The sequence below is a fragment of the Grampus griseus genome (genome assembly GCF_964374135.1).
Source record: "Grampus griseus genome assembly, chromosome: 12".
Lineage (NCBI taxonomy): Eukaryota > Metazoa > Chordata > Mammalia > Artiodactyla > Delphinidae > Grampus > Grampus griseus.
In genome coordinates, this window is record NC_139006.1 from 62,525,810 (window position 1) to 62,553,125 (window position 27,316).

General features: G+C 37.5%; 1 protein-coding gene and 1 pseudogene across 7 annotated transcripts in view; one reads left to right on the forward strand and one right to left on the reverse strand.

The window, feature by feature from the left end:
• Positions 1–2,131: 2,131 nt before the first annotated feature.
• Positions 2,132–27,316, reverse strand: part of PIAS2 (protein inhibitor of activated STAT 2) — a 92,530-nt gene continuing 67,345 nt past the window's right edge. For 2 of the 6 annotated variants that reach the window (XM_082667460.1, XM_082667462.1), the window contains exons 10-14: positions 23,580–23,713; positions 20,917–21,088; positions 12,890–13,029; positions 8,042–8,079; positions 2,132–5,353 (exon numbers count right to left, since the gene is read on the reverse strand). In XM_082667460.1, coding sequence (XP_082523586.1) covers positions 5,171–5,353; positions 8,042–8,079; positions 12,890–13,029; positions 20,917–21,088; positions 23,580–23,713 — 667 coding nt within the window. In that variant the 3' untranslated portion in view covers positions 2,132–5,170. Of the gene's footprint in view, positions 5,354–8,041; positions 8,080–10,724; positions 10,895–12,889; positions 13,030–20,916; positions 21,089–23,579; positions 23,714–27,316 lie in introns of all 6 variants that reach the window. The other 4 variants (XR_014297532.1, XR_014297533.1, XM_082667463.1 and 1 more) reach the window with 4 other exon arrangements.
• On the forward strand, positions 14,154–15,377 carry LOC309831051 (small ribosomal subunit protein eS25-like; annotated as a pseudogene). Its single transcript has one exon. The product of its transcript is annotated as a small ribosomal subunit protein eS25-like (transcript).

Here is a 27,316-nt window from a genome sequence, read left to right on the forward strand (position 1 = left end):
CAGCCCTTACTCCTATAACCACTCAGACACTGAATCTTGAGTCTTCCTTTGAAATGGCTCCAGCACCCCCTCCTTCCTTATTCCTGTGGCCATCACCTGAAATCAGTTCTCATAATTTTACGTCTAGATTACCGTATCAGTCTCCCAAATAGCCTACCTAATTAGTGTCACTTCAGTTTAGTCAGAAGGCTTTGGAGGTACGTCTGTTTCAGGCTGCCAAGTCCACTGCGAAATTTACGTTTCTTCCTTTGCAAAACAGAGACAATACTACTTTCCTTTGAAGGACCATGGTAAGGAATGTGACATTTTTGTAAGGTTCTTAGCATGTCTGTTAGTAGGTAAGAATTCCTGAGCTTTGAAAACTTGATTATAACCCTTTTGAAGTATGGGACCAGATCTTTTATACTACTCTACCCCACATACACTTACAAAACACGTTGAATATTTGTTGAATAGTTTGATGAAGGCCAAAATAAGAGGGATATTTTACAACACAACAACACTCTTCTTCACATAAAAAGAGTTGAGCTTTGAGAACACAAAAGCAGCCTTCAAATCCATTCAAAAAGAAAAAGCAGCCTGGGAAATGTGGTATGCCAATCAAGAAAATAATACCTTGAGCATCCGAAGATAGCAATCTGTTTTTCTTTCCCCAGAGCGGCCCTGAGAACACCAATATGGGACTGAAAACACAAAAAGACAAAGTGAAAAAGCAAAGCTTAGCTCTGCTTTTGTTGTTTCAGCCTTACCACTCTTCCAGTTTGGTTTGGACTGCCTCTGGCTCAGAAGATCCTACTGGCTTTGGGGAGCTCAGAAAGGCCAAAATGGAGCCTACAGGAAGAGGAAAAAAAAGAGAGCTGGCTACCAAGGGCTGGCCCAAGGCACAAAAGATTTAAGAAAAGGCAAGATTTTCTAACTAAAAACAGAAAATGTAGTGTAACAATGGGCTACTTCATAGTGCAAGTAAAACTATGTAAAAAATCATTTGGATATCCTTATGTAGGTGTTTCTGGAACATATCAGATACATATATTTGAAACTGAGACATTCCAGGAAAGTCTCTGCCCATTATCTCCAAATCAGTTTCCCCAGCTCACCAAGGTCAGAAGGTGGAGGGTCTTAATGCAGATGTCTGCATAGAGCTAAATAGCACATATTCTTGGAAACTATGGTTAGACAGTTCTTCTCATACCAAATGGTTACAGTATAACTTAGTAAAACCACTTGGAAAAATGACAGGAATCAAAAACTACAAAGTATTTACATCCTTGACTCAGAAATTCACCTCTAGGAATTTATTCTAAGGAAATCATTTATGCACAAAGACATGAACTGTAACACTGCATCATGAGATGCAACCTAAAATGTCCAACAGGGAAAGGTAACAGGAAGCATGGCACATCCATACAGAATAGTTTTTAATGACATGGAATAATGCCTGTAGATTGAGAAAAAAATCAAGGCACAAATTATACCGAGAATGAATGAAACTATGTAAAATCGCAGACAAGTAGCTAAAAGACTGGCAAGAAATATGCAAAAACAGTAAAGTGCCCTTTTCCCCTTTTCTGTATTGTCTAGATTTCCCGCAATAAGCATGTATTACTAAACATAAACAGAAAAAAACCATTATTGAGTCAGGCAAGCATTAAAGAATGGGCATTTATATTTAGCCTAATCTGTTTCTCCTAGGAATTGGAGCGTGGTTCTTAACAACAAAAAAGCAGGGGCTTACAAACCAGTCATTCTTAAAAAAGCAGAGGAAGTATTAAATTCTTTCCACAAGTTTCACCATATTCATGTAGAACTGCAGCAGAAAAGATGGTGAATCAGGTTCAGACATCAATCACCAACCTAAATGACAACTCCATGCTCCCACAAGACACAGATCCACGGTCACAAAATACAATGTCAGACCGAAGTTTAAATGGCATACTGCTCTACATTTTCCAAGATGAAAAAGATTAGGAAAACAAAAGCATTTACTTGGGGGTGGGGGAGAGTTTTTTTTTTTTTTTTACACCCATTGGGGGCTAGAGAGAAATGAAAGACAAAGCTGAGAACTAATGCTTTATAAAATTCAACTTTACTTAAAAAGACAAAATGTAACAATAAATACTTTTTTGGCAGAAGAAAAGCAGACAACTAAGTTACTAAATGACGGATGTCCAAGACTCGTCTGAAGGCAGAATGGTTCAAAGGTCAGAATCCAAAGTCAGAATAGTCTCTGTTGAATATCATTCATCTAAAATCCAACATCTTACCTTTCTTCAAATTCTTTAAGTGTCTACCCTAGGGAAACTTGTTTTATACCAAGAGTTATGGATCTCCTTATTTATACTCACACTCTTTCCCCAAATCATGATTTTCATTCTAGCTTTCCTGATTCTACTGTTTTGTTTGGCCTTTATAATTATTCCATGACAGATGCAAAGAATTTATACCTTCTGGGCAGAAATGGAAACAGAATCCTAAAGCGGCTCACCTAAGGGTCAGAAAGTCAGTGAATGTAAGCAGACCTTAGGTGTGAAGCTACATTCAGCACCCATTACATTGTCACGAGTTACCAAAGCAAGGAAATCCTTTAACATTTCTATGTGAATAAAGATAAAAATACAGGTTGGCTAAGTGTTTGTAAGAGACTAATAACTGCAGTTCCTTTCCTTGAACATAGTCACTGGTTGGCTGACATCTAAGTAACAGCTATAGATGACCTCCTCTGAGACTGAATTATACTTGGTTGAGCAGGTATCTGGACTAGTAAAAGAAACTGCTACAAAATCAGAGCCTCAATAAAAAATATTTAGTGACCATTCTAAAAAAAGGACAGTGGCTTAATAAGCATGTTGTTGTCACAGGGCCAAAAGCATAAAGAAAAGTACTCACCTTCAAATATACATACACAAAAGTCTCAATTTTAAGATTATAAACTTAAAAGTATATTTTAAAAAATGTTAGTCGCCTGTATGAGATAAATTAAAAATTTATGTAATTCAGTGTAAAGCACCAAAAATGAACAATAAAACTGTTCACATAAAACAGTGAAAAGGAAACAAAGCACAACTATAAAAGCACAGAGGTACCATTTACAAGAACCAAGTAAATAAACTAATTTCTATTAATTTTTTTCATTTACCTGATAAAACTGTTGGTTAAACTGGGGAGGGGAGGGTCTCTGAGCATCTAAAGGGTAACAAAATGGTAACAAATATACAGCATTTCTTTATTAACAAATTATACCACACAAATCAGGTTATTTTTTCTATCTGATTACAGAGTTAACAGAACTTGCATCCATATTTAGAGCAGCAACATAAAATTTTACTAGGAAGAAATTCTGTATCTGGACCAAAGGACTGTAACGTGGACGAAGAAGGTAAAACTGGCAACTATGATGCAACTACTGCAAGAAGATTCAGGTTCGTTTTCCATGCTTATAACTCTCCCAAAGGGATAATACATTAAGGGGATAATGCAGCCAAAGAAGGGATGATGTAGAAAATCACATGAAATTAAATGAGTACAAAAAGAGCACAGGGGCGGGGGCGGGGGCGGGGGGTGCGGCATGAGAACTTGAGAAGGTGTGAAAAACCAAGCAGTGACAAGTCAGCTCCCTGGAGTTGCACCAACCCAGATTGTTCCCTATCCTAACTGAAATTGGTGGACTCTTCATCTGGGCACTTCAGCTTGAGAAATCAGTTAGATTAATCATTTTTAACACAGGTTTATTTTTAAAGTAGATACAGCTTAAGAAGAGAAAGCTAAATATTAGGGAAGTATTAAGTCCTTCAGAACTCAAAATTCTGCAGCCAAATGAAAGCAAAGTATAAAATTTGGATAAAAATGTTTCTCTAAGGGTAAAAGAGTTTTCTGAGAGATTTTAAAACCAAACACACAGTAAAAGAGTGGTTTTCAAAGTGGGTTTCAGGCCCATCCTCTCCTCTTCAAACCTTTCTTATATTCAAACATTTCTAATTCTGTTTTGTCTTTTGTGGCTTCAGGAAAGATTTCCTTTTAAAAAAATGAAAGGGAAATCTGATGCCATCCCCATCCCCTTGCTACTGTTTGTTCTTTAAGTTTGAAAATCACTGCTATGAGAAAAATGAGATCTAAAACATATTTTCTTTGTCAGTGTTACTAAACTGAAAAGTTTCAACACAGATCTGTACATTATCCTGTAAAATAAACGAGCAAAAGAAGTTCTTAGGAAGAAATCAAACTTTGCTATTCCCACCACCCCTAAATCTGTTCTTCCACTGCCTCCAACCTCTCAATATTTCTAGACAGTGTGAACAAAATTCTAACAAACATTCCAGCCCACACCTTAATCTAAAAACATTTCATTTGATGGCTGCAGGGAATTTATTTTTGAGAAGGTAAGCCCCCAATTTATAGAAATCTCTAGAATAAGAATGTATGATTACCAAAATAACACACATTACATCAGGGAAGACTCTGCATAGGGTTTCTTCAACATAATCACTAATAATAAAGAAAAGCCAAATCCCAGAACTTCACTCTGTATTCATCAGCACACAATACCAAAGTGTAAACAACAACCAGGGGAAAATGCTTAACACAAAGGCCATTTTTCTTTGATGGAATCGGGGAGAAAAGTGGAACTGCAGGAAGAAAAGTGGAACCCAAGCTTTGGCCACTTATCAAGACTTCATTACTTCAACGAAATAGAACAAATCTCCATGGAAAGGGCTCATTTGGCAAACGTAACTTCTTTCCATATATTTTTCCTTCACATCAGATTAAACAAAACTTGTCATTTCAGAATCACTGATTACATGTTTTTTTAATTAGAAAAAAGTTTACTTGAATATTTACATAACTTTATTGCTGTTTATTACAACAAAAAAAATTTTAACTGATTTGTAGAATCCAACCAGTATCATATGAAATTGAAATCCATCTCTCAAGAAGATGCAGTTACAGCTGAATGTATCTGATGCTCAGAGTACAGCATGAATAAGAAAAATCCTTGCATGTCATGTGGTTCTTGCTGCAGTCATCTGTGTTCATCTCTCAGAAGGCAAAAGAATCCATTTGACACTTCAATAAATATCAAAGTAATCGTTACCAAAAAAATAGCTTCCACGGACCAGAGATCCAAGAAACAGCAGTTTTAATGAATGATTCCTAGAATCGAGTGAGTCCTCCTTTAGTCCAATGAGATGATGTCAGGAATGTTACTTCCACTGCTGGTTATGACCCCTGTATCACTCCTGCTGCTGGATGAACTAACATGAGTACTGCTTTCATGGGGGCTGGTGGTGGTGACAGACGTACTGCTTGCTGTTAAGGGTGAGGTGAGACTATCCAAAAACATAGGAGGACAGTACTGCTTGAAACAAACAATGATGTCGATGAGGAAGAGGCTACATTGATTTTAAATATAGAGACTAGAAATTGTTAGATATGCACAAGTGATAGCCACATATTTAAATCTCAGCGGGACTTAAAAAATTCTCAAAACTTCACATCTTTGTATGGAAGGTGGCATGAATTTTAACATTTTACATTATTTTGTGAGTGCAGCATATTCCTGATTGTCTCAAAACTCACAGAATTTGTGACCAAATATGTAGTAGTACAAAAATGTCAACAATAACTAAAGTTATTTAATACTAAATATTGGCCCCAAAATTATGACTCATACTTAATCTCAAAAAGAATTTGCTCACTAAATGTATTTATACCAGATTTAAAACACACTGTAAAAGGCTAATAAACTTATTTTTAATGGTGTTAAGAAAAATGCTAATGCAAAATTCAATAATTCTCTCAAAATTTAGTATTAATCAGACCCTTAAGGAATAATGTTAAGACTGATCAGCGGGAAGGCAGCATCTGACTCCTTTGTACATACACGTAACAGAACCTGTGTAATTAGAAGATAGCATACATTCTAACATAGAGACTACATGGTAGCTAACTACCACGGGATGCTCAGAAAGAGAGTCATCTCAGGTACTCACAAAATTTTGGAATAAATCTTAAAGGAAATCTAATCTAATCTAATTTCCTTTGAGATGCTTGCTTGACACCCCCTTCCAACTGTTCAAATTTCTGGTTTCTTTAACATCTTAGTTGCTGATTCCCAAACTAATTCCGACCTGAATTTAGTGCTCTAATATTGACCTGGAGGAACAGAGGGAGACAAGAGCTAAAAGCTTTATATCACCATAGAATATTTTATGTGAGAGACAACTGCACTGACTTGAGTGAGTTAAGTGAGGTCCAGTATACATTACAAAAGAGGTCCTAAGCCTGTGTTTAGATTGACTGTATGAAGGAAGATCAGTAAGGATATCCGATCAATATTATCAATTCTATATATTATTCAGCCTATCATCAGAGATATTAAAAACAGAAATTTAAAACTGAAGTTGTTTAGACTACATGATCTTCTAAAAGACCATAAAATGGGAACAACGGCCCCAGGTTTAAGGCTGCCAGTCAGTGGAAGGGCAACAACTAAACTTCAGGGTGCCTTTTAAAAAAGTAACTTAATGTTTAGGATGGACAATTGTCTTGGTTCATCAACAAAACGAATGCCAGGCACAAAGACATTCAAGGGGAGTTCTTAAAGAGCTTCTAAGAACCTCTAAAGAGAGTTGCATTGTCAGGTATTAAACTTCTTTAAAATCAATTTCTAATTTTCCACTAAAATTGAGCCAAGAATCTGGAAAAAGCCCAGAAAGTTAACATTTTATTTCTACTACCTCTGAGGGAGTTTTTGACCACCTAGGAGTAAAAAGGTACCCTTCTTCATTTGTATAATGAATGCTAGATACTACAGTCCTGCTATCAATAGCCTCTACATCTTGAAATCTTACAATACTCAGGTTGCAGCCAATCTAACTCTGTAGCCTTTATGTGTAATTTGAACACATCTGCATAAGGATAACAGGGATTAAGGGGGCAATGTGGAGGTAAAGTAGAACAAATCTAAGGATTCAAGGAAAACTGAAAGCACAACCTCACCCTTCATTTGGCTTAGCAACAAGTTAGCCTGACACCAAGCATGCTAAATAGCCCTATAAAATCAAAATCCTCTAGGTTAAAAGATTTTTTAAAAAAGGATGATTCACATTAAAAACAGTAATACTTTAAGCCTGAAGAATCTATTTCCTTAAAAAACAGACAGATATTTTGCTATAGAATCTACTGCTGTAACAAAGTCAACTCAGGGTGAGAAGAAGAAACTCCTCATTCTGTGCCTGTTACCTTGGGCCCAAATTTCCAGTGCTGTTTATGTGATCAAATACAGAGTACTGAATCAGGAAGCTGATACAAGACCTGTGGTTAGCTGATTCTGAGCAGCCTACAAAGCAGTGGTGCATGGCTCGTCCTCTATCCCTCCCTACTCTGAACACTTCTCTCAAAGTCTCTTTCTCTGTTTTGCTCTTCCCTTCAGCTTTTCCCATGCCTTTTCCTCCTCTGCTCTGCCTCTGCTATAAGCCTTATCAGTGGAGTCCACACTCATTGCAAGGTCTTCATGTTGGGACGCTGGGATACTAGAGTTTCTTATCTCTGACAAAGAAAACAGGAATGACTGGTTTATAGCAATTTTAGATTAGGGCATCTCCAAAGTCTGAATCTGACTGCCTTTAAAAACAAGGAAGAATCAAGCTAATGATTCAGTTTGTTTAATCAGCATCAGCTATTTTCTATGTATAGAGCAAGTGTTTTACAACTTGTCTCTATAAGGTTTTAACTTCCAGTCATTGAGCACTGCTTCCCCTCATTTTAATCACTCAAATGCTCGTAAGAAATGCCAACTGATTATATTAAACTAAATAAAATATAATTTAAACTTCCAGTATTAAAGGCCAAAATATAATAAACTGAGAACTAGCAGCTTCATCCCTCCAAGTAAAATTGTGAAATATTTATATAGTATTTCCTTTCCATCAATTTAAGTAACTGAGAGTTGACTGTCCTGATTTTATGCAACTGGTCATTTTTAGTTAGTATGACACAACCAACAATCAAATACAAATTAGTTGCTTAAATTCAGGATACATACCTGGGGATCAACTGGAATAAGGGAAAGAAAATCCAAACCTAAAACAAAAATGTTCTGTTAATAGTTGTCTCATATGTTGGAGACAAGAATTATTTCCCTAAATCATTTTTTATTATCTTAAGTCATAAAACATTTGGGTTAAGGTCTTACCATTCTGCCACAGGGAAGGTCTATACCACAATCAGGATATTTATGTGGATAAAACCCAAAAATGAACATATTTCCTAACAAAACAACTAGAAAAACCGCCTCCCGGAGACTTAAAGGGGGCAGTCCAAAATTTTTCAGATAAATAGGACTAGTCAAAGCAAACTTTCCCCCTTTATCACTTAGCAGAATGAGAAGCAATAAAATGAAAAAATGATGATCTGGATTCGGACCATTAAAAAACCATACTTAAGACTCTTCAGGTACTTCACATTTATTTTTTAGAAATACACCACACTGAGCTTCATCTAAAATATCACTTCTCAGGCAGATAAATGTCTATTTCATGGACAGCTCTGTTCCCCGGTTCCCACAACAAGAGTAGCAGTACACAGTTCAACGTGCTGCACAAAGCAAGCACCTGCTAACTGCTGCTCACTAACAAGCTAAATCTTACCAAGGTTTGCTGGGTTATAAGCTAATGCAGTTTTCTAAACCAAAGCTTTGGGATTCTCCAGTTATGCTTTTGAAATAGAACTGTGGTAAAACGTTGCCCAGTAATACCATTTTGAAATATTAAAGTTATAACAATAAATAATAAAATATTTCAGGTCTGAAAAATCTAGCAATAAACTTCAAGGTCAGTCCCCACAGACCTCTGTTTGACTAAATTTCAAAACATTAAAAAAAAATAAAAAATCACATATCAGGTGTACGTTACTAAGACGTGCCAATTTCTATCCATTCTGTGAATTTTTATATGCTGGTATTCAATGTCACCTCAAGTATAATAATCATACAGAGTGTACTCTAATACTAGACTGTTACTCTAAAGAGAGAATATTAGTGGGAAATATTTAAAATACTTAATAACCAGTATGAAAAATTTATAAATCAAAATGTTAAAGTATATTTATTCCCTGATAATCTCTAAATAAGGGTATGATAAAAATACTTATCAAGTAATACAAGCTGTAGCACCAATCATTTGAAAGAAGTCATTTAATTTCTAAAGCATTTTTGAAAACTGCTGGTATTTTTCATTTCATATGCCTATCACTAGCTATATGATACAGCAAGGTTTGGGCCAACACTGGAATCACAACAAACTTTTCCAAGGAGCTCCCCATTAAATTGATACTAAGTAGGTAACATATCTCAATAAGCAAAGAGTTTCTCTTCACACTAATGATACTGTCCAGTAAATCCTCTCTCTGCTTCAGCTGAACAGTAATTCACAATTTGTCTAGCCCTTATAACACCTTCTGAGAGTTTTATACATTCAACATTTCTATTATGGACTACGTCACAAAAAGAGTTTATTTGCATATCATTTTATTGGTTTAATTGTATTAATTTTGTTTTGCTTCAAATGGTATATAACATTATTTATATAATAACTTCTGCTTTTAAAAGCTTATTTAATTTCAAATATTCAATCACTTTTAATGTTTGTTGAATAACTCAGTCCATTTGAATAACAAAATTTCTTTATAAAGCTACAGAAAGTATTGCTATTTCTGTTGGAATATTGTGTATTGCAGCCAAATCACTCAAAATGCTCATTTTCTAAAGTTTATTCCCATTTTGTAACTTCAGTTTAAATAAATACACAGGCTTGATATAATTTTCAAGCTGCTTTTGTAGTTCTAGCACTGGAGACTGCCCATCGAGGAGGTGCCAAGTGTCTCCATATTTTCATTATTTCAATTCCCATCTCTTCAGATGTACTGCAATTCTCTTTGATGATTATTTCATGTGTGCTAGTAGATATATAGTCTACTGATAAAACATTTTAAGAGATTTGTTTGATCTGTATCTTCTGACACCTCATCCAGGGATAACTGAATATGGTAACTTATACAATGCCATAATAAAATGTCTAGAAACTTTTCTGAAATTTTGGTTGAAACCCATTGTCTCCCTAGCATTACACAGATGCTGTATACACAAAATTCAATAATGTTTTTAATGTAAATATTTCTCACTGAAACCATTTTTCTCAAACAGTAACAATGAAGTTCGATATAGTATTTCAGATGTTATTCCTATTAAAAAAAGATTACAAACAATGTCTTGCAATTCTTTGTAAGTACAGACTATTAAAACCCTTACATGAAATAGATGATGTTTCATGAACAGTGATCAAATGTTATTGCCTTATTTTCTAAGTTTAGTAAAATGCTGTTTTCTTATTTCACCGTAAGTTTGAACTGCAATGATATGTTGTACTGACGTATTTTTAGGCCCTCCTAAGTATTCCACAGTTGAAAATGCTCATCTTTAACTAAAAAGCAGGCAGTGCTAAAAATTCTGATGGTACATTCTAAATGCTTTTGTCAATACTGATAAAATTGTCGTTTTAGATTTTAAATGCTTCTTCATGTGAAACTGACTCTGTATATCTTATTAATAACAACACATTCTCCTTACTTGAGCCATGAACTTTAACAAAACATAACTCCTACATGATTAAATATGTAAATGTTTAGCACTTTCAGATTTTAATGATACAACTTTTGAGCACTATTCCCACCTGACAAATATGGCACTAGCAATAATAAGGCAGTCATATTTTTTCATGAAATAATCAAGCTGTTTTCCATTCCATAAATACAAATTATTTATTTTGCATTCACTGTTGCACAGTATCAGAAGATGTTCCAAGCTGCAGTTCATTATTAATATCATTTCTTCTTTGTTCTCCTGCAGATTCAGAAGATTCATGTTTATGATGTTTAAAAGGAATGTTAAGAAATGTATTAAAAGTCTGTCATCTCTCCATTCTTAGTGTTCTATTTAATATTTTATTATAAATTATTAAACTTATAAATATCAAAACTCTGTACAGTATGACTAATTACATAAAAATTATGCACAAAAAATCCCCAAAGTAATTACTAATTACAAAAGAGCATATTAACAGTAAAACCAAAGTAAAAACTAAACTACTTAGAGGTAGTAACTGCTACATAATTCATAGATGACGGTAAACTGGTAACTCTTCTAAAGTACAACAGTTCCTATTCTATTCTGTTTATCAACTGATAAGAAAGCCTTTCAACATTTTAATAATTAGTATCACTATATTGGCTTATATTGGCTAAATATCAGCCCTGGATATTAGTCTTAGTTCCTTAATGTCAGCTTGAAATGCATTTTATGAAATACACAGTTAACATATTTTACTGTTTTTCTCAAATCTGTACATTTTATAAAGTAAATAGGCTGACTTTATGCCCAAATTTTGAAATAATATAAATTCCCTGAAATTAAAAATTCATCCAAACTCACATAACTCAAAAACTAACAGGGCAAGTGATTTGTACATTGTAACTATTCTATCGCTAAATGGCCAGAGTCACTTAGTAAAAACACAGAACGTTCATTATCTTTTTTCAGGATTTTTAATTCAAGATCTTTAGGAAACAAATCCTTCTGGAATGCTTGTTTGTAAGATGACATGTGGACACTCTTCAACTTCATTTGAAACTAGCCACAGTTAAAGCAAAACATGGCGGTAAGGAATTAAGACTCTCTGACTTTCCATCTTTCTTAGGACCATGAAACCTCACCTGTAACTCAGCATCAAGCTTTGTATCAACAAATACTCTATAATTGGTGCTAGCTGGGTTTACAAACAATTTTTTAAAATACCAATTCCCAAAGTACATGTGGAGTAAACACATTTAAGAAGCAAAAGGTATCTAACATTTTTTTTGATGGATACTATTTTTAGTCTACTCTTTTCCATTAAATTTTATTCAAACTGAATAAATGCTGAACAAATTTCAAGTGACAAAATTACACTGGGGCAGAGTACACAACTATCAACTTTTTCAACAACACAAACTCTGCCCAACAGAATATACACTGTGCTTAAAAATAAAGACCTTACTAAGAGGGGCAAGAAGAATAAATCATAGGTCAAAATTAATTTCCTAAATCCAGAAAATTAACAGGAGGAGGTGACTGTATTCCACTAAAAGGGCCCTTCAAAGAGAAGGGAAGTCATGAATTTAAGAGTCACTGGTACTAACTTGCTCAAATTTGATCGACCAAAAAATGTCTGCAAAAACAATGGCTATGTAGGGAGAGAAAAAGAGGGAGGGAGGAAAAAGCTTTAATTTTATAGTAGGGCCTTGGCTGCATACGTCTTGGTACTAAGGTTATTCAAGCAGCCTTGAAGCTTTTAACTGTTGAGTTAACATACATATAAAAGATATCCCTCAATATTAGGCAGAGCTCTAGGGAAACAGCAGGTAGATCCTATTTTTACAGGGCAAAGCTGGTAGGCAACACTGACCTCACAGTACACCAGTATATTCTGAAGTTGTGATGGGATACCAAGAAGTGATGGGCTACTAAAAAAAGTATGAGAAAACAGTCTCCCTAACCTGTGAAGCTTCCATGATAAACGAAGAAAGAGTCTCCCAGTATAAATTCTCTATGAGGAAGAATAAATTCTGTAAAATTTTCCTACTATATTTCCTCTCATCAAAATCTACAGATTGCTCTATAGTTAAAATGATAGGAACTGAATGTGATATATTTAAAACAGATACTACCTTTACAGGAAGCCTTTCCTTAGCAATTTCCTTAGCATTTCTATTTAAGATATTTAAATTATATTTGCTCCACAGATTAAGATAAAAAGAAATGGTAAAACTTGATAAAAAAACAAAACACCTCTTCACATACCTGGCAAATCTGATGACATGCTTGATATTGGCGTGTGGTGGAATGGTACTGAGTAGTCTGTTAATGAAGGCGGAATAGCAGCAGGATCAACCGAAGTCACACTGGGCACCCTTACAGAAGATGGCTGATACATGAGAACCCTGTTTTAAATAGCACGGGAAATTACAAACAATCTGGCTGTTAGTTCACAGGAGAGAAGGGCTGTACCACTGGGCATTGTCAGTCGTTAAGTTCACTAAGTTTCCAAACAACTATACGGCAGCTACTCACTACACAGTACTCCACTCACTCTCCTCTTTCATAACAGTCTTCACTTTAACATGAACACATGTTGGCTCTCAACAGCAGCTGTGACATAAGAGCACAGGTGGGGCTTCCCTGGTAGCGCAGTGGTTGAGAGTCCGCCTGCCGATGCGCGGGACACGGGTTCGTGCCCCGGTCCGGGAAGATCCCACATGCCGCGAAGCGGCTGGGCCCGTGAGCCATGGTCGCTGAGCCTGCGCGTCCGGAGCCTGTGCTCCGCAACGGGAGAGGCCACAGCAGTGAGAGGCATACCGCAAAAAAAAAAAAAAAAAAAAAAAGAGCAAGGTGGCGTTAAAACATAATGGACAGTGCTGGAGCAATACATAAAACTTTGATCCACAAACAGGAATATACTCTACATAATGATTTTATTAATGTATATGTAACATGTATGTGAATATTAGTAATTTTATATATAAAGAAATTTAGAAATAAAATAGAAGACTCCTAAGATTTGATTAAAATCAGAGTACCTTTATGAGTGAAGCTACTTACTATAGCTTAAGCATGATTTCTTCCATTCTAATGTGAACTGTATTAATTATTAGCGATCTTATCTGGGAATCACCCAAGCAAAGATAGCCAGTCCTAAAGCCAGCCAGCCTGATAACAACAGGCAGCAATCAGAAATTAGAATAAGACAACTACTCAGGATTTCAGACATAATATCCAGAAATAAAAACACTGGCTACCATGATACCATCTACTCTTCTAAGAGGGCTTACGACTTTGAAATTCGCTGTTCATGCTATGAAAAACACAAATTAAATACACTTAAGATATACTTTATTACTGGTATTTATACATGTACGTATACACACTATATATATAATAATAATAACTTTATAATTTTAAGAAGCAGTATAGTTAAACATATTTTTGAAAAACTTCAGGAAAAAAGAGAGATGATTTTGCATTCTTCCTACTTAACCTTCATTTTATCTTAGTCCAGGGTAAACAATTAGAAGTTCTCAAGAAAACATCTTGAACATATACAAGAAACTAAGCCATGTTACCGACTCTCTGGCTGATGGTGGCCACCTTTTTGTCCAGCATCTTAGTGAGGCTGCAGTGGTAGCACCTGCTCTCCGAGCTCTGCGATGCCACACAAGGATGACAAGAAAAAGATAGATGCTGGAAAGTCAGCCAAGAAAGACAAAGACCAAAGGCAAAATGTGGGACAAGCTCAATAACTTAGTCTTGTTTGACAAAGCCACATAAGACAAACTCTGTAAGAAAGTTCCTGACTATAAGCTTAAAACCCCAGCTGTTGTCTCTGAGAGACTGAAGATTCACAGTTCCCTGGCCAGGGCAGCCCTTCAGGAGCTGCTTAGTAAAGGACCCATTAAACCAGTTTCAAAGCACAGAGTTCAAATAATTTATACCAGAAACACCAAAGGTGGAGATGCCCCAGCTGCCAGTAAAGATGCATAAACAGGTCCCACCACTGTACCTTTTGAAAAGTAAAACTTTACTAAACTGGAAAAAAAAAAAAAAAAAAAGGAGGGTGGGGGACGGGGACACAGGGACATTAGGTCATTAGGACATTACGGTCAGCATTCCAAAGCGCTGCCAGTAAACTACCGTGAGCTTATTAAGAGAGGCACAGAGCTCTGTAGCTGGAAGGGACCACTACAAAGATGAAGCACAACTGACAGAAACAGTACAACCAACAAAGTTAGACTGAGATGACAAGTAGGACCTCTAGGTGTCCTTTCCCTTGGTTGAAACTTCCTGTTATTGCTCAGATTATTAAATACTAGTAATAAGAAATGATGACATATTTGGATGACATTCTTCATACTCTAAACAACTGACAAAACTATTTCATAACCTCAATTAAAAATCTCAAACCACTTAAATAATCACCACCTATTTAAACACTGGAGTCCCTCTAAAACCAGTTTCCATTATAACATGAGGCTCTTGTCTAGCTGTTATTCTGTACTATTTGTCAAAAATACAGATGTTGTTGGAAAGGAGGAAAATGAAGTCATCTTGAGAGGACACACATGGCTGTGCTGGCAACTGCTAGTCTCAGAAAAGCAAATAAATAACATAGGTCAGAGTTCAGGAATCTTAAACTGATCCATTTGGGAGGCAAAGGAAATATAACATGCTTGAGACGGCAACATAAGCCTCATATTTCAAAACACATTTTCCAGATGTAGATGAAGATGGACAAAAAGAGCAACCTGCCTCGGTTAGAATCAGAAGGTTTCTTGGCCTCCAGTGTTACCTGTCAACCTAAAACCACAAAGGTAGACTCCAGAGGGGGAAAGAGAAAACCTGAGATGAGCTCAAGTACATATGTTATATTAAAGCACATCTTTTTCTGGAGGTTTGAAGACTCTGGTCCTCTACAAGGATGAAAGCAGACCAAAAAATCACCAAAAGTGTTTTCAAATTACAAATGATCCTACCTCCCACACAGGAATGTGTATCAGAAATTGGGGGATGGGAGATGGGGATAAGAAGGAAAATGACAGGGACTTCCCTGGTGGCACAGCGGTTAAGAATCCGCCTGCCAATGCAGAGGACACGGGTTCGAGCCCTGGTCCGGGAAGATCCCACATGCCGCGGAGCAACTAAGCTAATGCACCACAACTACTGAGCCTGCGCTCTAGAGCCCGTGAGCCACAACTACCAAATCCCGCGTGCCTAGAGCCCATGCTCCGCAACAAAAGAAGCCATCACAAGGAGAAGCCCTCGCACCACAACAAAGAATAGCCCCCGCTCACCGCAACTAGAGAAAGCCTGCGTGCAGCAATCAACACCCAACACAGCCATAAACGAATGAATGAATGAATGAATGAATGAAGACACTGGTATATGTTAGTACTAAGGAGGGGGTTTAAAAAGTGGCTCTGATTATTATGGTTGTTTCACAGTATTAATATCTTAATCATATATATATTTTTTAAGATGCAAGCTTTTGAAGAAGACCTATATGTGTGTGTGTGTGTTTGTATACATATATATGTATGTGTGCATATATATACACACATACAATATACACACATACATATGATTTCATTTATTTTAAAAAGTTCCTACTTAAAGGTACATTTAATCTATCACTTTTTCTCTGACATTGAAAGAAATGAAAAGAAAAATTTCAAGTTTACAAGAAAAAGACAATGACTGCCTTCCTCTTGCTCCCTCTTCTCGTCCTTTGATGTCTCACACTGGAGATTGTCTTTTGTCTTGATCCTGAACTGACCTTTCAACCTGGATCAGATTTATAGAAAACAACAATAAAATTCATTTTCCTACCCTGGCCCCTTTATTTCCATCTGTAGAGGAGTAAGGTCAATGTCCCAATGGACATGTCACCACAGTAACTCTTTTTTTTTTTAATTCTTTTTTTAACCACAGTAACTCTTAACCACTGCATATCTTCTGTTCTCATAACATGAAACTTTGAGTGATTAAACAACTATTCCTTGTTTCTCCAATACAGAATGCTGTCACAACACATGAAAATGTCACAATCCACTGACAGTACAAATTATTAAATCAGTATCTAAAATCTCAGCAAACATCACACTATTTAGTGTAGGTTAATTCCTATTACCTGAACTTTGTAACCATTAATACAAATTCAACTTTATATAGAATGGGTGAAATTCGTCATTTGTTAGGATTATCAAATTACCTACTGGTAGAAAGATTTTTGTTGTAATCAGAATCTTCACAAAGACCACATTCAGAAAGGTAAATGATTCTGATGCCTATGCAAAAAAAGATGTATTTATAGATACGGAATAACAGGAACCATGGAGAAATGTAAATGGCTATGTCTGGTGGAATTGTGGGCATGTGATGCTATAAAATAATAAAAACATTTTTTAAAACTTTTAATATTTGTTACTCCCTCCTCACAGGATTGGCAAATACACACACAGGCTTTATGTGTACAATAAGTATGTGTACATATATAAATTTTTATAGCTGTATCCATAGTATCACAGCACAAAGGTAAACTGCTGGCATGCTGCTAGACAGCAAACATTAGTATTCCAGACTGTGTACTAGATCACTGAATTCATCATACTTGGCCCCAACTTACATGTCTGAAAATTCAGTAACTTGAATTTTTATCCATAAACCTGAAATTCACTGGGTGCTCCCACTTTATGATCATAAAAATATTTTAAAAGATTCAATTTTGCTAATGATTCTTAATCTATTTCTAATCTTTGTTTCCTGTCTTTAGAATACCTCCTCATTAATGACAAAGCAGTCATTCAATTTCCCAGGCATGGGGTAGGGACATAATATTTAAAATTATCTTTTAATTTAGAAAAATAGCAGAGGTCTCCTAAAAGTCTTAGATTAAGGTGCCAATTTCTTCTGACAGGCTATGCAGGGAAAGGGGCTAGAAGAATTACCATCAAAGTGTTAACAAAATGCTTTTTATTTCTTGATGCTTTGAAAAATTGTTTATAAGAATAATTTTTTTCAAAAACAATACCTCTTAAAAAATAACTGCTCACCTGAATTTTAGACTGTAACTTAAAGTAAGTTTTCCTGTTTTTCCTCTATTTCCCATTTGCTTACTATCATTGACCAAGAAGTCCTATGATAAACTTACACCTCAGAAAAAATTTCTAGATGCTGACACAAAAGAGAGGATACGAACAGAATGACCAGGAACAAAAACCAGGAGATAAAAATGTAAGAGTTGGAAGGGATTACAGAAATGATATAACCATAGCCTGAGTCTCCACTGTGACACCTGGACAGGTGGCATCCACTCTTTCTTAACACAGAAAATGTGATTTTAGCACAAAACATCAACTTTCTTAGTGTTCAGAAAACTCCAACGGAAAGTTTTTCCATGTATCTTTCATCCATTGGACTTAGATCTGCCAAATGTTATAACAAAGAATAAACTTAACCCAGTTCATCAATGACTCCCGTTCAAGAACTACAAGATAACTATAACATATTCTTTTCTCCTGGCTTAACAGCTTCAATCCTTAGACTCATTCATCCGTCAGGCTATGTTTCCACTATTCACCATCCTGTTTCCCTCCTCTGGCTGCTCTCATTAATACCCTTCTTGATGACAGCCCTGACTAAAATCGTCTAAGTGAAAGTTTTCTAGCCTAAAATGGAACAAAACTGGCATGCGCATGTATCCTGGACACTGCTTCGTTTATTAATGCAGTCTAAGAACAAATCAGCTCAAGTGGTGAACCCTTCAAACCATTAAGTGAATTCTGACACTTCAAAGAGTTTCTATCAGGAATGGCCATTAATTTATGGAATGTCACCATCTATTAAAATGACTATATACAGTCATCCCTTGGTATCTACAGGGGATTGGTTCCAAGGACTCTCCCACCCCCCACAGATACCAAAACTCATGGATGCTCAAATCCCTTATATAAAATGGTGTAGTACTTGCATATCCCCCATATACTTTGAATCATCTCTAGATTACCTTATAGTACTTAAAACAATGTAAATGCTATGTAAATAGTTGCTGGCAGCAAAGAGCAAATTTTGCTTTTTGGAACTTAAAAAAAAATTTTCCCCAGGTATTTATGATGATCCATGGTTACCTGAATCCATGGATATAGAGGGCTGACTTCTTGTCCTATGACAAGATCCATTTTATCAATGTATTTCCTAACAATAAAGCATTCTTAGATAAACCCTACTTGGTGGTAATGAATGTCATTTTAATGTATTATTAAATAATTTACTAAGACTGAATTCAGAATTTTCACTGAACTTCCTAACTTCCTGTTTCATAATGGTTCTTCTCTTTTGGCTGTTAATGCGTAAGTCTAGTTAGGGTATTAAGAGTTATGTCAATTTTGTGGAATGAGCTGGGAAGCTGCAATTTACAGACATTTTAAACCAAAATTTTCATGTGTTGCTGGTTTAGTCAAAAGTTTCTACCTTATACTCACAATGTTAGTTTTTATTTTCTTTTTAACCTCGATGAGGAGACTTACGTCTATCTCTACGGTAGCTGACCGCAGGTGTGAACTGTCCTGATTCCTCTGCATGTTGAAGTCATTTCAAGATTGTCACCCAATGTACGTGCCACTCCTCCAGTTCTAAGTCCTCATCAAGTATTGGTAAAAATGTGCGAAAGGAACATAGAGGGTAGACCCTTATGGCGAGCCACCAGAGACACCCTCTATGATTACAGTAACTCATGAGTCCATATCACTACGCACAACCCTTCAACCTGGCAGGAAACCATCTAACTATAATACTGTGCAACCTATGTTTTTCCAGCATATTCTAAAGAGTTTCATTAGAGAGTAAAATCTGGAAATACCACATCTAAGTATTCATTCCCATGATTCTCCACTTTAGTAAACATTTCAAAATTACATTTTCATTTTTTATTATTTAAATGCTAGAAGTGCCAAACAAATTGTCTGAAAGGAACAATAAATGATCAGCATACCCCCCAAAAATCCCACTTGAAATACTTATTCCATTTTCTGTTCCACTAAAAAAACAAACAAACAAACAAAAAATACCCTTACTGTGATACGTAAATCACATCTGGAAATATAAGCATTTTAACAGTGAAGAAGGCAGCACAAAAAGTTTAATTCTCCTGGTTTCAAAAGTAACTATAAAAAAAGAATGTTTCAAAAGTGCACCGAGAATATAACTCCACTTGTATAAAATGTCTAGAAAAGGCAAATTTATAGAGATAAAAAGAAGATCAATGGTTGCCTAGATTTGGGGTGTGCATCAGGATTAAGTGCAAATGAACATGAGAGATGTTTACTGGCTGTTCAGAATATTCTACAACTGAATTGTGATGATGACTATACAACCCTATGAATTTACTAAAATCACTGAACTGTGCAATTGAATACTTAAGATGGGAGAATTTTATGGTATATAAATTATACCCCAATAAAGCCATTAGAGAAAAGAAGTGCTATGAGAAGCCAAAAGGTAAGGCTGGCATACTCAAGTTTGAAACAATATGTTCATGGATGTCAAGAGAACCTGCTGCTACTTTCCTGCAGGTTCCAAAATCTCTAAGAAGCACCTATTGCTAAATACTCAAACCTGTCACTCACTATATGTCAGCAACAGCTTCTGCCAGATGACTCATAAATAAACGCTAGACTGCATTTACTAGCCCATATTTTGCCCTGGAGAGGGTGAGAAGGGAAGGCAATCAATTTTTTACTGAGACAATGACCATGTGGTTGACACTGAGGCTGAGCTCTTTCATTACCTTATTGAAACCTGAATTTAATCTTATGAGGTAGGCATTATTTAACCCCATTGTACAGAACAGGAAAAGGAGGCTCAAACAAGTTAAATATTTCAACCAAGATCACAGAATGAGTAAGCAATGGTGTCAAAATTGGAATCTACACTTGTCAAATTCCCAATTCCACACACTCGGCTTCCTCATGTTGGTCTGTGATGCCAAATTTACTCCTTCCAAATAGATTCAAGAAAATAACAAAAAGTATCAAATTTGAAATAAATATTTAGACATGAGAAGATTTCAACTCTCACTTCCCAAAGATGGGAATATATTCTTCATCAAAATTTGCTTTCCTATAAACAACGTGCTCACTTGAAAATATTTCAACTGAACAAAAGGCAAATTAAAATAGCCCTATATGGTTATGCAACTCTCAAAGAGACATTTACAAACTTATCCCAAGAATAGTTAGTTCCAAGTGTAATAAACAATAGTGAACTATAAATTAACAAACCCTTTGGTTGGGCTGCTTTGTGTTTCTGACATAAAGATGCATTTCCTTTTGGCAGGAGGGTCTTCCTCTTCATCAGAAGAGCTTTCTATTGTTAGGTCAATGACATCCACTTTCTTCTTGCTTGCCTCATTGGCTACAGTCACTGAACAAGGCTTACTGAGGACACCTGCAGCTGCAAGTAGGGAACAGAGGGGCAAAAAAGTCAAAGGTGTAACACGAGCTCTAACCATAAGAGTTTTAACTGTGTAGCACATCCTGGAGAATACACAGCCAATAAAGCCCATACTCTGTCCCACGGACAGAGACCAACTCTCTAACTCCAGTCATCTGTCTATAAAATGACTGCTTACCTAGAGAGACAGGGTGAGCGCTATGCCTTGTGAGAAGCGAAAGCCTCTTTCAGATGGCACACTCCGCGTTATCTCCCCAGTACTGCGACAGATTTGCACAGATCCTGCACCTCACGCTGTCTCCCTAGGTGAGGACTCATGTTATACACAGACATCCGGAGTTAAGGGGCTGGTCTCTGGCCATGGACAAGAGTATGTAGCTTTACTGGCTGTGTATTCTCACAGACATGCGGTAGGGTTAAGTCAGAATCATACTTCCTATCTAGCAAAGCAGTGGTGCTCACATCAAAGAATATATAAGCTCTACACCATAAGCAAGAACTTGATAAAATTTTCACCTTGATAAGTGGAAAAAACCCCAAACATCTCACTTAAGTTACTCAGACATTTAAAGTTTTTCTTACCAGCTATCTACTTAGGTTCTCCTTTCTGCCCACTACAATAGTCTCACATGATATGTTAACTCACCATTTCAAAGAGTGGTGAGTTGACTCACCATTCTACTACAATCTATTTAGTAGAAAACGCATGCTACTTGATAATGGAAAAGCAGCAGCAACTAATTAACTAAATCACTACTTTTCTCAAGGATGAGGAAAACCCTGATCATTCCACCCATAGGTTCAGTAACAATCACAGGAGAATGATTAATATTGACATAAATCCTTTACTTTTTCCTCTCTTCTTACTCTGAATGCCTATTATTCATTACATTATTAGAATGTTAAATATAGTCAGCACAAAACTCAAATGCAGTGACTGGACTATGCCAGATAAAAAGAAACTAAGTTCACCTATCAGTTTCAATTTCTCAAACAGCCTTTATTTTCCCCACTCAGGGTAGACAGCACAGGGAGTTGAAGGTTGAGTATAATTCCTAGGTAACCAAGGCAAGAGTCAAATTTCTTCCCACAAGGCAATGGAAACAATTAGTTCACTTCTTTACCAACTAACCTATGACCATCTTCCCCCACCCTCCATTAATGGATGATACAGCCTCTCTGACCACGCCTCCACCTGGGGTTCCTCCAACAGGTGCTCTAAAAGTAATTCTGAGGGACCTCCTTGGCAGTCTAGTGGTTAAGACTCCGTGCTCCCAATGTAGGGGACATGGGTTCGATCCCTGGTCAGGGAACTAAGATCCCGCATGCTGCACAGTGTGCAAAATAAATAAATAATTTTTTATAATTTTTAAAATGAAAAGTTCCAAATAAGTGTCCATAGAAATGTCATTTATAATTTTTCATGTTGTAACAAGCACCATATATTAAAATGATTTTAAAGAACACAAGTAACAAATGTTGGAGAGGATGTGGAAAAAAGGGAACTCTTGTGCACTGTTGGTAGGAATGTAAACTGGTGCAGCCACAGTGGAAAACAATATGGCAGTTTCTTAAAACATTAAAAATATAACTACCATATATGACCCAGCAATTCCACTCCTGGGTATATATCCAAAGAAAACCAAAAACACTAATTCGAAAAGATACATGCACCCCCAATGTTCATAGTAGCATTATTTACAAATGCCAAGATATGGAAGCAACCTAAGTGTCAACAGATGAATGGATAAAGACAATGTGGTATATATATGTATTAATATATACAATGGAATATTACTCAGCCATAAAAAAGAACAAAATTTTGCCAGTTGCAGGAACATGAATGGATTTGGAGAGCATTATGCTAAGTGAAATAAGTCAGACAGAGAAAGACAAATACTATATGATATGACTTATATGTGGAATCTTAAAAATATAACAAACTAATGAATATAACAAAAAAGAAGCAGACTCACAGAGACAGAGAACAAACTAGTGGTGACAAGTGGGGAGAGTGAAGAGGGGAGGGGCATTATTACAGGGGTGGCGAAGCAGGAGATACAAACTATTAGCTATAGGATAAGCTACAGGATGTGTTGTACGACACGGGAAATATAGCCAATATCTTACAATAACTATAAATGGCGTATAACCTTTAAAAATTGTGAGTCACTACACTGTACACCTATAACTTCCATAATATTGTAGAGCAACTATACTTCAATAAAAAATAATAAAATGATTTAGGTGATTGTTTTATTTACTTTATATATGAAAAATATACTATGAAAAAACTGATTATAATGTGGTATAAACTTTAGCACACTTAAGAATAAAAACCATTTGGGAGAAATTACATATGTAATAGATGATCAAAAGATAAAGTGAGCAAACTGAGCTCCAAATGGTAGCTCTAATGGCCAAAGTTAACGCTAACGATAACATCACACAAGTCTCATCGTTTTGCTCTCTGCTGCCATTCTGCACATACTTTCTATTTTTGTACATGGTTGGCTGGATACTTTCATAGCTTCTTTCTTCGGTCTCATTGGGCACCAAGAACCATCTTCTTGGAATTTGATCTCATCCACATCAGAACAGTCATTGAGAATTTCCATAAAAAGCCTATAAACCAAGTAAGAAGTACAGAAATGGAATCAAATGGCTCTGTTCAAAGGTGAAATAAAGTAACACATTTTACCTTGGAGACAAAAGTAATGCTTTTTGTTTGTTTTGGCCCTAGGCTTTAGCTGTTTAACGGGCAACAGAAGAGTTAAGTGACTTACTGAATATGATCTTAAAAATGAGTGATTAAACAGAAATAGACACCTGGAACCTTCTTGCGGGGATTGGCAGTAAAGAAACCACCCTCAGGGACTTCCCTGGTGGTCCAGTGCTGGTAAGTCCGCCTTCCGGTACAGGGGACACGGGTTCCATCCCTGGTTGGGGAGCTAAGAGCCACATGCTGCGGGCAACTAGGCCTGTGCACCACAACTACTGAGATTGCACACCTCAACAAGAGAGCCCACGTGCCACCAACTACAGAGTCCATGTACCCTGGAGCCCACACAGCACAACTAGAGACAGAAAACGTGCACTCCACAACTAGAGAGAAGCCCATGCACCGCAAAAAAAAAAAAAAAAAAAAAAAAAGATCCCACATGCCACAACAAAGACCCAACGCAGCCAAAAAAAAAAAAAAAAAACACAACCCACAACATAACACATAAACCAAACATAAAAATTATTGGGTTCACGGCTTCCGGGAAGATAGAGGAAGAGTAAGACGCAGAGATCACCTTCCTCCCCGCAGATACACCAGAAATACATCTACCCGTGGAGCAACTCCTACAGAACACCTACTGAACGCTGGCAGAAGACCTCAGACCTCCCAAAAGGCAAGAAACCCCACCACTACCACCACGTACCTGGGTAGGGAAAAAGAAAAAAGAATAAACAGAGACAAAAGGATAGGGACGGGACCTGCACCAGTGGGAGGGAGCTGTGAAGGAGGAAAGGTTTCCACACACTAGGAAGCCCCTTTGTGGGCGGAGACTGCGGGCGGCAGAGGGGGAAAGCTTCGGAGCCGTGGAGGAGAGCGCAGCCACAGGGGTGCGGAGGGCAAAGCAGAGAGATTCCTGCACAGATGATCGGTGCCGATGGGCACTCACCAGCCCAACCGGCACTCACCAGCCCAAGAGGCTTGTCTGCTCACCTGCCGGGGCGGGCGGGGCTGGGGGCTGAGGCTCCGGCTTCGGTCTGAGCTCTGGGAGAGGACTGGGGTTGGCGGCGTGAACACAGCCTGAAGGGGTTAGTGCGCCATGGCTAGCCGGGAGGGAGTCCGGGAAAAGTCTGGAGCTGCCAAAGAGGCAAGAGACTTTTTCTTCCCTCTTTGTTTCCTGGTGCTCCAGATGAGGGGATTAAGAGCGCTGCTTAAAGGAGCTCCAGAGACGGGCGCGAGCCGCGGCTATCAGCGCGGACCCCAGAAACGGGCATGAGACACTAAGGCTGCTACTGCTGCCACCAAGAAGCCTGTGCGAGCACAGGTCACTATCCACGCCCCCCTTCCGGGGAGACTGTGCGGCCCGCCACTGCCAGGGTCCCGCGATCTAGGGACAATTCCCCCGGGAGGACGCATAGTGCGCCACAGGCTGATGCAACGTCACGCCGGCCTCTGCCGCCACAGGCTCGCCACACACTCCGTGCCCCTCCCTCCCCCCGGCCTGAGTGAGCCAGAGCCCCTGAATCGGCTCCTTTAACCCAGTCCTGTCTGAGCGAAGAAAAGACGCCTCCAGCGACCTACATGCAGAGGTGGGGCCAAATCCAAAGCTGAACCCTGGGAGCTGTGAGAACAAAGAGAAAGGGAAATCTCTCCCAGCAGCCTCAGAAGGGCATATTAAAGCTCCACAATCAACTAGATGTACCCTGCATCTGTGCAATACATGAATAGACAACAAATCATCCCAAATTGAGGAGGTGGACTTTGAGAGCAAGACTTATTATTTTTTCCCCTTTTCCTCTTTTTGTGTGTATGTGTATGCTTCTGTGTGATATTTTGTCTGTAGAGCTTTGCTTCCACCATTTGTCCAAGGGTTCTATCCATCCGTTTGTTTTTAATTTTTTTCTTAATAATTACTTTTTATTTTAATAACTTTATTTTATTTTACTTTATCTTCGTTCTTTCTTTCCTTCCTTCCCTCCTTTAGACAACGAATCATCCCAAATTGAGGTGGACTTTGAGAGCAAGATTTATGATTTTTTCCGCTTTTCCTATTTTTGTGAGTATGTATGTGTATGCTTCTGTATGAGATTTTGTCTGTATACTTTTGCTTCCACCATTTGTCCTAGGGTTCTATCCGTCCCTTTTTTTCCCTCTTAATATTTATTTTAATAACTTTATTATATTTTATCTTATTTTACTTTATCTTCTTTCTTTTTTTCCTTCCTTCCTTCCCTCCCTCCTTTCTTTCTTTCTCTCTCTCTCTCTCTCTCTCTTTCTCTTCCTTTCTACTTTTTCTCCCTTTTATTCTGAGCCATGTGGATGAAAGGCTCTTGGTGCTGCAGCCAGGAGTCAGTGCTGTGCCTCTGAGGTGGGAGAGCCAACTTCAGGACACTGGTCCACAAGAGACCTCCCAGCTCCACATAGTATCAAACAGCGAAAACCTCTCAGAGATATCCATCTCAACACCAGCACCCAGCTTCACTCAACGACCAGCAAGCTACAGTGCTGGTCATCCTATGCCAAACAACTAGCAAGACAGGAACACAACCCCATCCATTAGCAGAGGGGCTGCCTAAAATCATAATAAGTCCACAGACGCCCCAAAACACACCACCAGACGTGGACCTGCCCACCAGAAAGACAAGATCCAGCCTCATCAACCAGAACACAGGCACTAGTCCCCTCCACCAGGAAGCCTACACAACCCACTGAACCAACCTTAGCCACTGGGGACAGACACCAAAAACAACAGGAACTACGAACCTGCAGCCTGCAAAAAGGAGACCCCAAATACAGTAAGATAAGCAAAATGAGAAGACAGAAAAACACACAGCAGATGAAGGAGCAAGAAAAAACCCCACCAGACCTAACAAATGAAGAGGAAATAGGCAGTCTACCTGAAAAAGAATTCAGAATAATGATAGTAAAGATGATCCAAAATCGTGGAAATAGAATAGACAAAATGCAAGAAACATTTAACAAGGACCTAGAAGAACTAAAGGTGAAACAAACAACAGTGACCAACACAATAAATGAAATGAAAAATACTCTAGATGGGATCAATAGCAGAATAACTGAGGCAGAAGAACGGATAAGTGACCTGGAAGATAAAATAGTGGAAATAACTACTGCAGAGCAGAATAAAGAAAAAAGAATGAAAAGAACTGAGGACAGTCTCAGAGACCTCTGGGACATTAAACGCACCAACGTTCGAATTATAGGGGTTCCAGAGGAAGAGAAAAAGAAAGGGGCTGAGAAAATATTTGAAGAGATTATAGTTGAAAACTTCCCTAATATGGGAAAGAAAAGAGTTAATCAAGTCCAGGAAGCACAGAGAGTCCCATACAGGATAAATCCAAGGAAAAATACGCCAAGACACATATTAATCAAACTGTCAAAAATTAAATACAAAGAAAACATATTAAAAGCAGCAAGGGAAAAATAACACACAAGGGAATCCCCATAAGGTTAACAGCTGATCTGTAGCAGAAACTCTGCAAGCCAGA